The 11705-nt window shown below is 38.8% G+C and overlaps 1 protein-coding gene across 1 annotated transcript; it reads right to left on the bottom strand.

The window, feature by feature from the left end:
• Window positions 1–407: 407 nt before the first annotated feature.
• LOC131162101 (uncharacterized protein At5g39570-like) lies at window positions 408–10850 on the bottom strand. The gene is made up of 2 exons (XM_058118264.1): window positions 9383–10850; window positions 408–702 (listed from the first exon to the last, which is right to left on the bottom strand). The coding sequence occupies exons 1-2, from the start codon at window positions 10781–10783 to the stop codon at window positions 625–627; spliced, it is 1479 nt and encodes a 492-aa protein (XP_057974247.1). The 5' UTR covers window positions 10784–10850; the 3' UTR covers window positions 408–624.
• Between the last annotated feature and the right edge of the window lie 855 nt (window positions 10851–11705).

The following is an 11705-nucleotide window of genomic DNA, read 5'->3' as shown; positions in this document are numbered from 1 at the left end:
TTGAGCAATTGCTCTTTGAAAAGCTGCAATTGGCCGCAGTCAAGAATGCGCCGCCTGCTTAGAGGACATAAGAGACCAGCCAATGACCAGTTCCTCAACAATTGTGCCCACTGAAATTTCCTGCACACTTCGAGTTCCTCTGGCACATTTGAAGCGACTGCCCACACAATGCGCAGGAAATTCACAGAAACTTGCCTTCTCCTTGAACTTGTGCAAATTTAAACAACATTCAATATAATTTTATATTAAATTTTATTTAAATTCAAATTACTTCAAATCCAACATTCATCGTCCCCTGAAGACAGAATAAATGTTCTGATTTTGATTTTATTTAGACCTGCAGACTCCCATTTGTAAGGTATATAGGAAAATACAAAGCAACATTCTTCATAGGAAATGCATGCAAGAGAACAAACCCACCCAAATGTTAGGGGTTTTATTAAGAAACACAAGAACACCAGCATCAGCATCAATGCCATAGGGGTTCATACATTATAGAGACGCACCGCATAAACATAATGCAGAAACAATACTAGCATCAATAAAAGGGATGGCATGCCTTCAACCTTTATTTAGTAGCTAAAGAGGCATGATCCCATTTCATAAAGCAAGCCTGCATTCTTCTCAATCATCATAGTGCTTGCGGTGATGGTGCTTATGATGATGTTTCTTCTTCTCATCGTCATCATCAGAGTTGTCTCCCTGCCAGTATCATAAATGTGATCAGATGACAGATGTTAACCAGATACGGAAATTAGTAGCTAAGTAGCTGTGTATATATAAAAATGTTTTTTGTCTTAACCACCTTCATTTGCCATAAATGATGTCCATAAATGAAATAGTTCTCCAATAATGGAGCTATAATACCAGCCCCCTTATATTTATACGTTCAGGTCAGGTATTTGTCTGGCCAAACACGTAAATGAAACTTTTGAGTCTTTGCCCAGGTTTGAATTCTCGAGTTTTCCCATGTAACATTTACCAATATATCTTCTTAAGGACAAATATAACACTGAGAAATTCAAATCTAACAATATACCCAAACCAACATAAAATGCAATCAAACGGTTTTTCTTACCATCACACCCGTGAACCAATGGCTTCTCTCACTGCCACCCATGAATCCTAATGCATATATATTAAGAAAGGGAAGACAGCTTGTTCTCTCCATTTCTTACTTGACCTCCAACACAGTTGTAAGAGAAGGCTTTGACCACCCATCAACCATCTCACAAGAAAATCGCAGGACCTCAAACCATCATCTTTTCTAATAGCCCACCACCAAAATGCTCTCACCTTACCTCCCCTTGGTACAAGAAAAAAAAAAAAAGAGTTCGAGTGGAGCAGCACCAGTTCCACCAAGCAAACCAAAGGTGAATGCACCACAGAATTGACATACATAAAACATATATACACACAACAAGAATTAAAGGCCTGTTTAATTTTAGAAAACAGTTCTCATTTTCCATTTCCAGAATTCTTCATAATCACAAACATGCCAACTTCTCCAATTTACTATATATATATATATATATATATATATATATATATATATATATATATATATATATATATATCAATAAAAAAGATACTTTCCAACTTTTCTCTAAAATTTCGGAAAATTGCAAACAAGGTGGCATTTTTGTAGCTATTTGAAAAACTGGAAATGGAAAATAAAAATGTTCTCCACAAGCATGTTGTCTCAAAGTTGGATAAAACTTGAAAAACGTGGCACATATTAAGGAATAACGACCTAGATCAGAAAGGCAATGACAAAAATCTATACAAAAGTAAATGTGTATAATAAGAATCCAAAATAGGGAAACACTTCAGAAACTCAAGGCACTTTTTGAGGAAATGCTAACCTAGGTCAGAAATATTATGGATCTAATGATAAGACAGGAGATGCAAGATTGAGGAGCAAATGTCTTCTCAGGAATGTTTTTCTCCCAGGCTTCTTTAAAATTTTTTGCAATAACTCTCCAAGCTTTAATGAACCATGAGATCATTCATTTAATGGAATCCTCCTGAATGGTTGGAACACATTTGAAAACAACACAATTCCCACTAAAACTAATGCTGCTTTCATGGCTCAGAAAAAGCTAGGAGAGGATGAGGGTACTAATCCTAGTATCATGATTAGTTCAAGAGATGTTTGATGTGCTCTGTTCCTCGTGTTATCCCTTGAAAAAATCCTCCAAGCAAAGAATTTGGGTAATGCAAAACCCATCAATATAAGATGCCAATGTTTCATCAATCAAGACAATATCATACGCAAACAACATACACCATGGAACCTCATTTTAGGTACTCTTAGTAAGTTCATCTCGCTAGAGAGAAATTATAACGGCTAAAAACAGATCCTTGATGTACACCTATTATATTTGGAAATTCCCTAGACTCTCCCAATTAATTTCCCCTCCTTTTTGTAACCAAAAGACCTTAAAACATCAAAACTAAAAGAAAAAGGCTTTTCAAAGGAAAAACCCAATGCTTCCAAAAAACACAAAAGTCTCAACAAATGTGCACGGAGAAAGGACATGCAAAAACAAATGCAGATTCAACTCATCACCTTAGGAGCATTATTCTTAGTTTGTGTTTTTGATCTTAGTAATTCCACATGCCTATCATGAAGAGGTAGATTTAGAATTAAAATTAGCATAAGATTCCTTTGAGGTGGAAGTCCCGAAAAAAATAAAACAAGAAATTCTAAGGAATTTCCTGCAAAAGATGGGAATCTGACTTTCCCTCTTATTCATTTTTATCACAAGTATTTAAGAATCCATATAGTTGTGATCATTTTTCCATCTTTCATTTTCCATTTCCATTCCCAAAGAATTACAAAAAAATCCAGCTTATTTTCCAGTTTTCAAACATTCTCATGGAAAAACATGAAAACAATAAAAATGTGTTCTCCAACTTCTCTATAAAAATGTTAGATAACAGGAAAATAAGTTGACATTTCTGTGGTTATTGATGCAACTGAAAATCAAAACAAAACTGCTAAAACTGTTTTCCACAACTAAACAGGCCCTAACCTATAGACGCCAACAAAGTGCAAAATATAGTCTACATCAAGTCGAAAGGACAGAAATATTTAGGCTTTGCTCATCAATAATCAAGCCTCAAAATTGAATTTGAGCTCGGCACATCATATGAAAGGTTGGCTGAGTTTTAAGTTTCAAAGGAGATTCATACAAAAAGTAGGAGAGGATGAGAAGAAGCTTCGCTGAGGTTATTGGCCATTGAACCAGGCGTTGGAAGTGCAAGGTGAGGATTGTTTGAGAATAACCAAGTCAATCATCCTCACTTTGGTTGGCAGTGGAAGCAAGCAAATGACTTCTCCATGTACGGCAAAATTTCTAGTTTGACAACCACAATGAAGGTTGAGAGAAAACAGAACCTTCACATTGTTACAGATATGAAACAAAGTTGGAAGATGTTGAAATTATACTGCTACAGGGGTGAATATGGCAACGCCCCAGCTAGCTTCATGGCTAATGGGTAGTGGAATCTCTACAAATACCGGAATGAGATTTGCGATCTGTTCATGCCAAATTCCAGACAGGTTAGTGCAACGTAAGGAGGTGGAGTATAAGAATAGTCTGACTGGAGATAGAGGGATTTTGCCCAAATCGTAAGAGTAATACTGTAGGGATCTTTTGTTTACAAAAGAAGTAGCAGCTATCTGAAGACCGCAAACGCAAGGGAGGTAGGGGACAATGCAGATGGTCTCATGGCTAGGTCCCTGACCTTTTTGTCTGAACCATTGTGGTGGGCTCCTTCCAATAGACAGGCATGAATTTTGCCAAGATGAAAATGAAGCCTCCCACTGGGAGGAAAAGAGAAAGCCCTTTACAGGCTTTTCCTGTTTTGTGGTGGGGGGTGGGGGGCAATGTCAGGCCCAGGAAGGAACAAGGGCAAAATGCCATCTCCTCAAGAGGGCTAATTCCAAAATATAGCATGTGAGCTGCTCTTCTTTGCTCAAAACCATTATTAGAGGGTTCTTTAAGCAAAACATTCCTTCTTCGTCAAACAAGGATTGTGATACAAGATCAGCAAAGAAGGATTTTCTAATGTGATTGGGAGGAAATTCTATGGAGATAGAAGTCTAGAAATCTATGGGTTAAAGGAGGAAAAAACACAATTTTTCCACAGAACAGCAAACAATCATATAAATTTAACTTCATTAACAAAGCAGATGGTATTAAAACAACATAGCAGTCTGTGTTATGGGAACTGTCAGCCATTGTGGATGTAACATAATGGGCCACAGAGCACATCCAAATTCATTTCTACATTAGCAAACTTGTTAAGAGCATATACACATGATTTTTGATCCCAGAATCCCACATATTATTACTGTAAATTATTTTTAGTAAATTTAAATCAATTTTAATTACAAGATATGCTGCAAGTATTGGATATCATCTTGGTTACCTACTTGCTATTGGCAAGAAGCAGCATACATTTGCTAGTTCTCACTTCTCACTACTTGTTTAAACTAGTAAATCACTAATACAAAGCAATACAATAGAACATTCATCTATCAACCAAGAACAAAAATGCATATCAATAGAACATATTTATGTCTCCAAATTTGTTGCAAGAAAAATAATAAATAAATTAAATTGCAAGAACTTACAATATGCAAATGTGTAATTTTAATGAGAAAAAAAATTATTTGAATGGTGGTGTGTAAAAGAAACACATACTAAACATAAAAGAAAATAAATTGAAATGAATTTTTTTATGAAAGAATTACTATCTTAAATAAACCAACTTAAGATTGAGTTACTAAGCTTCAATATAAAGGAAGTTGAAAAGGCCACTTGTTAAGGAAGAAAATGATGATTACTAGATGATGGTGGTTGAAGAGGAAAAGAAGGTGAAAGGTACTAGACGTAAATTACGTAAATAGCTTTATCCATAATGGGTGAGACAGATACCTCTAGTTGAAGGAATGGGATTCATCAAAATTTAACGAAGTGGTTGAAAGGGCCACTTAAGTGGTGTTGGAAGCTTTCAAGGAGTATAAAGGGGGCAATGGACCATGTCCCCATGGATTCACTTATGGCTTTTTGTAAGAGAATAGGGGATCGCAAAAAGAGGATCTTCTCAAGGTTTTTACTCACTTTTATAAGATAGGGGACTTTGTTAACAACTTGAATAGAACCTTTGTGGCTTTGATTCTAAAAAAGATTGGAGCCCCTTGTGTTCCTAGATTCACTCTTTTCAAGAAAACCAAGGATGCTTAAGCAAAGATATTCTCAAAGTTTCCGAAAGAGATGGGAGAATTTACTAAAAGCTTGAATAACATCTTTGTGGCTTATTTGGTTCCAGAAAAGAGTGGAGGCACTTATATCAAGGATTTTCAGCCATTAGTTAGGAGGATTCCTCTATAAATCATTGTTAAATGTATAAGCCTTTGTGCCAAGTAGGAAAATCCTAGATACGGCTCTTACCCCAAAGAGGTAGCAAAAATAAACTGAAATGGTGCTTTTAGAATGATTTGTAAGTTTGACAGGGGTAAAGCCTGCAATCACATTTGCTACAATTTCTCATTTATGTTTTGGAAATGATGGGTTCAATCAAGGTGGAGAAAGCAGATGTGGAAGTGTATTTCAACACGCATATTTTCCATTCTTTTGAACAGGACATCAGCAGGCTTTTTCATTTTTCCAAGGGCTTAGGCAAGGAACCTCTCTCCCCTTTCCTCTTCATTTTGGTCTTCTATTGCTTTTTGGCAGATGACAAGAGGATGATGATTATTGTTGTTGTTGTTGCTGTTGTTGTTGTACTGAGGAGTTAGATGAAATAATAAATTTGAAGTGCATATTGCTTCGTTTTGTGGAAGAGCAGTTCTACTCCAAAAGGGTTAAGAATTGAATGATAAAGGCTTGCTAAAGTGTTGGGGTGTGCTGTGGGGTCTCATCACTTATTTGGAGCTCCTGCTAACTGCTAAAAGTTATATTTAAGGACAAAAGGATCAGACAGGGTAGGATGTGGCTTCTCAGACCCCTCGCATGGGCTAGAGCTTGCCAGTCCGCTCCCACAAGCCAGCTCACCCTAAGGGAGTTAAAAGGAGTAAAAACAAAAAGATAAGAAACAAATTCCATCTATGCTGTATCCTATCTCTAATAGATGGCAAGAAAAACATGCAATAGGATGATATCCTGTGCAGTAAACAAGCTAGTCCAATCATACAAAAACTCAACCTCCAAAACAAACACACCCATATGGGCTTAAGGTGCCTGCCCTTTTTTTCCCAGTAATAAAAATTATTTGGAGCCAAATATTCTCGGGCACTATTCGAGTAGTCAAATTTATTTTTTTTTGCACCTAAAGTCTTAGGCTAACTTTTGGGTTAATGAGCCAAATAGCAATCAAATTTTCTGTTTGAAAATTATGAGATATGATAAGTTTGGTTACAATAACGGCAACCAAAATTTTCAGTTAATTCAGAAATTAAACTGAATTAAGCCATACCAACCGAATGCTCAGCCTTAATTTTGATTTGGAACATGTAGAGGAGAGGCATTCAAGTTCAATTTGGTGAGGTGTAAAATGGTTAAACCACCATTGTGGGCAGCAAGAATGTTGAGGAAATGTTTGTGAAGGGGAAAAAAGAGTGTACCAAAGATCAACGTAATGGGCAGATAACAAAGGAGAGGAGGGAACCTTCTGGGACAGGGTTAGGAGAATATACAAGGAAAAGATGGGTGCATTTTGTTAACCACATCTTTGGTGAAAATGGGAAACAGAGAATTTGTCATCCGCTGGCAAGAGTGATTCCCCTTTAAAACTTAAGTTTCCTGTTTTATTCTAACAGATTAGGTTTTAAAACGAGTTAATGGACTCATTTTTGCATAAATCACATAACGGGGTCCTGTGGGATGTTCCTTTTCATTGGAAGGACATGGCCCATTGGTATCTTGAGATGTTCGACAACTTTATGACTGCTTATCCAACTCTGCCGTGTTAGGAGAATGAGAGGATGGAAAGAATCGGAGAAAAACAAAAGGTGGCACATTTGACACCTTAGAACCATAGATTCAAGTCAGAGCTTTGTTGGAGATGGGTGCTGGACCGTATTGGGTAATGTCAAATCCATGTTAAAATAAAATAAATTAATTTAATTTCAAACATGTGTCAGGCTGTACCAAACACATTTCAGTGCCTGACACTTGCTAGAAACTGACACTCAGGTTCTCTTGGCTCTTACTTCTTAGGAGGGCATTTTAGCCATTAAAGAAACTAACATCTTCTGCCATTTAAATCTTCTCCCTCGCCTTTTGAAACTCTCATGCCAGACTTTTTTCCCTTGGAACCATATCCTTTGGTGGCAAAGGAGCCTGGGAAGATTCAAGCTTTTGTCTAGATCACGATCTTGGCAAGGATTAACATGCACAATTTGCTTCAGAGGAGGTGGTCTCATAAGGCTCTCAATCCTAACTTGTGTATTATGCGTTGTGAAAGAAACGAAAAGAACACACACCTCTTCATGCATTGCAGAGTGGCATCACAGCTTTGGAAAGCCCCTTTCACTAGTGCGGGAAGAGTGGGTGTCTCCAAGAAAGGAGCAGAGCTGCTCTTGTTTAACTTCTGGGATTTGGAAAGAAGAGAAATGATAGAGCCCTTTGGGGTGCAGCTATTTCCACCATTATTTGGACCTTATGGATGGAGAGCAATGCTAGGTTCTTTAAAGGCCAGTCAAACTGTTCACAGCCTTTTTGAGATAGTGTACTTCTGCACCCCTCTTTGGCGGAACCTGCTCCTCACAATTCTTTCAAGGTCTATCACTGTCAGACCTCATAAGAGACTGAAGGGCAGCGCTTTTGTAATGGCTACCGTTGTGTCTTTCTGTTTTCTCTGTTTTCTTTGCTGTAACATAGTTTCATCCTGTATCTACTTTCCTGGGAAGGACGTCCTTATTCTCTAAATTCATGTTGTCTGGTTATCATTTTATAATTAATAATGTCTTCTTTTATCCAAAAATAAATAAATAAACGAAACAAAACAAAACAAAAGGTTAACATGCTAAACAACTCCTTCAAGGGCAATTTGTTACCCGAACCTATAAAATTAGGGAGGTAAAGCTAAATTATGCAAATCGTGATGTAAGCGAACCATTGTTTTAAGTTCAGACCAGACCAGCCAGTTCCAGGCTCAAACAGAACCAGGTGCCTGCCCGTTCAGGGTGACACCTAAGACTCAGAAATGGGGCAACCGGGTCAAAAAACAGCTGACCAGGGGTGAACTGATGCACCAGGGTCAGACCTGGGTCTACCAGGTAAGACTTATAAAATAAAAATTTAGAAGAAAATAAAAAGCAAGACAGGGTCCTTCTACAGTGCCAGCACAGCATCATTCTTCTCCGGAGACCAGCAACATCCTCCTATGGCAAAAGCACACTAGACCAGCCTCCTCTGCAAGCGACATACTCCCTCAGGAAGCACACATCCCCCTCTGATACAATGCCACATCATCCTCTGACAACACATCCTCCTTCAGCTCAGCACGGAGCCACACTGCAAATTAAAAATATTGAGAGCCCCAGGCTAACCCACTAAGTTTTACTAGATTCTCTAACTTGATACACGTGCAGCTCCATCAATTTAAACACCATATATGCATCCTTAAAGAGTTTTTATTATAGGAATGAAGGGTGAATGGAAGGTGCTCTGCTCACATGCAGGAAAACACAATGATTTGATTCGTCATCATGGCTTCACCATTGATCCAGTTTTTAAAGCCATGAGCGAAACCATCCTAAAAATTAAATTATTCTTTGCAAATTGGTTTAAGAAGTTAGGGCGCATTAGGCATTTTATTTGTTCTATTAAAAGCTTAAAAACCACAGGTAATATTGGATGAAAAAGGGTATAGTGCAATTTTCTAAATGAAGGGGGTGTTACATGATTATGCAAAATCTTGGGCGGTGGTTAGTGCAATTTACGATAATAACTAATAGACTTATCAACAAAAATGAATATCATAAATCATGGCATAGAAATTAAAGAGTTATGGAAGAAGAAACTCGTACCAACTATTACAATCTAGGATAGCAGTCAAATTAATCAAAAGGAAACAAACGTCCAAGTAGAGCAAGCATCAAGAAATGAGGGGAAATAACTAAACATCTCCTCATCTACAGACAATCTAAATACTGCAATCTAATTACAACACAAAAATGGAGTAACACTTGAACTACGCAATCAAAAGGAACATCAAAATAAACTATACCAATAGTTGGAAGAGAAACACCATAAATAACAAGTATCATACAGTACTCACACAAGACTTAAAAGAGAATCACAAGCCACAAAATAAGGTCGAAGAAAGGGATAATAACAACGAGCAAAAGATTGAAAGTGCTCACATATTTCTTGCGACCATAGCTCTCCTCACCATAGCCATATTTGCGAGGCTCGTCTTCATCATCACGCCTCTGATAACTGGGCTTCTCATAAGTAGGTTTCCTGTACTCCTCTTCCTCAGACCTCTCATAGCTTGGCCTCTCATAAGTTGGCCTTCCATATCCCCCTTCTTCCTGAGTCTCATAACTCTGTCTTCCATAGCTCTGCCTCTGAGGCGGCTCCTCCACCTCAGAAGCCCCATAACTTGGCCTTTCATAACTTGAGACCTCGTGCCCAGGCCTCTCGGTCCTTCTACCGTACCCGCTATCCTGATCCTCTCCGAAACTGGTCTTCCGACCATACCCAGAACCATATTCAGAACTGGGCACTTCAGTTTCAGTCCTCTGACCATACCCAGATTCATGTTCAGTCCTTCGACCATACCCAGAACCATATTCTGAACTGGGCGCGTCAGATTCAGTCCGTCCGCCATAGCCAGATCCATATTCCGAACTCGGCTTCCTATATCCCGGCTTCTGACCGTAACCAGCACCATATTCCGAACTGGGTTCTTCATATTCAGTCCTCCCACCGTACCCAGATCCATATTCCGAACTCGGTGCCTTATATCCCGTATCCTGAACGTACCCAGATCCATATTCGGAACTAGGCACCTCAGGCTTCCGACCATACCCAGATCCATATTCGGAAGTGGGCTCTTCATAGTCAGGCTTCCGGCCGCCATAGCCAGATCCATATTCCGAACTTGGCTCCTCATATTCAGGCTTCCGACCGTATCCGGAATTGTGCACTTCAAATTCAGGCTTCCGACCGTACTGAGATCCATATTCCGAACTCGGCACACCCGATTCAGGCCTACGGCCATAGCCTGATCCAAACTCGCTTTCTCCACCATATGACGGCGGGTTCATTCCCGGCTGGAACCCATAATTCGGCTCAGGCTTCGACCCATATCCACCGCCTCCGCCTCCGCCTCCGAACCCTTCCTCGCCATAAGACACTCCCGGCGGAGGACCGCCGTAGGCAGGGGCGGGCCGTGGCTTCGGACGACCGTAGCTACTATACTCAGTAGCGAGAGCCTCGTCTCCGTATGCGGAGGGCTCAGAATAGGAAGTGTAGTTGGGGCGATCGTAATCGAAATCACCGGCGGACGACGACGACGATGGGAGATAGCAGGTCTCCTCGGACGGCTCCAGAGGGCGCCCGTATGTGAGTGTGATGTCGTAGCCACCGTTGTAAGGCGCCGGATCGTACTCGTCAAACTCGTAATTGTCGGCGTCATCGTCCCTCCTGGAGAAGTACGCCATAGCAGCTTCGCTTCGTTCTCCCTGTTCTCGCTTCTCAGATCTCACAAAATATGCGGAGAGCAACAGGAACGATCGGGCCCGCTTTAGTAGATGCATTTCAACAGAGAAACGGCGTCGTCTAGAAGTTTCCTTTATGGTCAAAAATGCCCTTGGATCTATCCAGAATGCCGCGGCGATCGGGCAGGCAATCATGGGTTAATTTGTTTAATGGGCCTTCCATGGGGCCCAAAAGTCGCACCAGCGTTCTCGTGCACACACGTAACCCGCGAGGTCAATATCGGGATTATAAAGTATATGGCCCGCCGGGGAAGGTATCTAGCTTGCACTCACACGCTCGGAATTAAGAAGGTTGTCGGAGAAATAGGGGCATCCAATGAGCAAGTAAATCGAATTATTGAATATTGAATCGAGTGGAAGATATTGATTAAGCAATTTGTGGATCAAAATTAAATTAGATTGTGCATGTTTTAATTTTTTTTATTTTAAAATTTTAATTAAAATTAGTAAAATGTGAAGGATATGTTGATTTTGTTTTGAGTAATTATAGAGCGATTATAAGATAATAAGATGAGTATTTTGAGCAATTAAAAAATTAGATTAAGTATAAAAAAAATTGAACAAGAATTTAAATGGATAAAACTTTTTTTCTAATTTCTAAGAAACCTTTGGAAGGTTCATGGGATGTTTGAAACCTCAGGTAAGTCTGCATCTTTTTACCAATCGGATGAAAAGTTTATAGAATTTTTGAAACTTAAGAAAGGATTCACGTGTTTTCATCATACTTTATGAGACATATACTAGTGTGTTTTGCTTGAAAATTTTAAAGAATATATATATATATATATATATATTATTTTTATTTTATAAAATCTCAATAAGCAACTTCTTCTAACAAAAATATTAGTAAATTCATTATTTTGTAAATTGTGATTTGCTACCTTAAATCATCATAATTATTATTTATTATTACTTAATGTTCAATCATTAATTTTTTTTAAATTTCAAATAAATTTAAATT

This window comes from Malania oleifera, chromosome 1, assembly GCF_029873635.1.
Source record: "Malania oleifera isolate guangnan ecotype guangnan chromosome 1, ASM2987363v1, whole genome shotgun sequence".
Classification (NCBI taxonomy): Eukaryota; Viridiplantae; Streptophyta; class Magnoliopsida; order Santalales; family Ximeniaceae; genus Malania; species Malania oleifera.
Note: the sequence above shows the minus strand (reverse complement) of the source record. Positions and strands in the feature narration are given on the sequence as shown.

Excerpts from the sequence above, each read along its gene's own strand:
- LOC131162101 (XM_058118264.1), bottom strand. The coding sequence starts at position 10,783 with ATGCATCTACTAAAGCGGGCCCGATCGTTCCTGTTGCTCTCCGCATAT. Across the intron at positions 703-9,382 it reads GCTATGGTCGCAAGAAATAT|GGAGACAACTCTGATGATGA; the intron begins GTGAGCACTTTC and ends TGATACTGGCAG.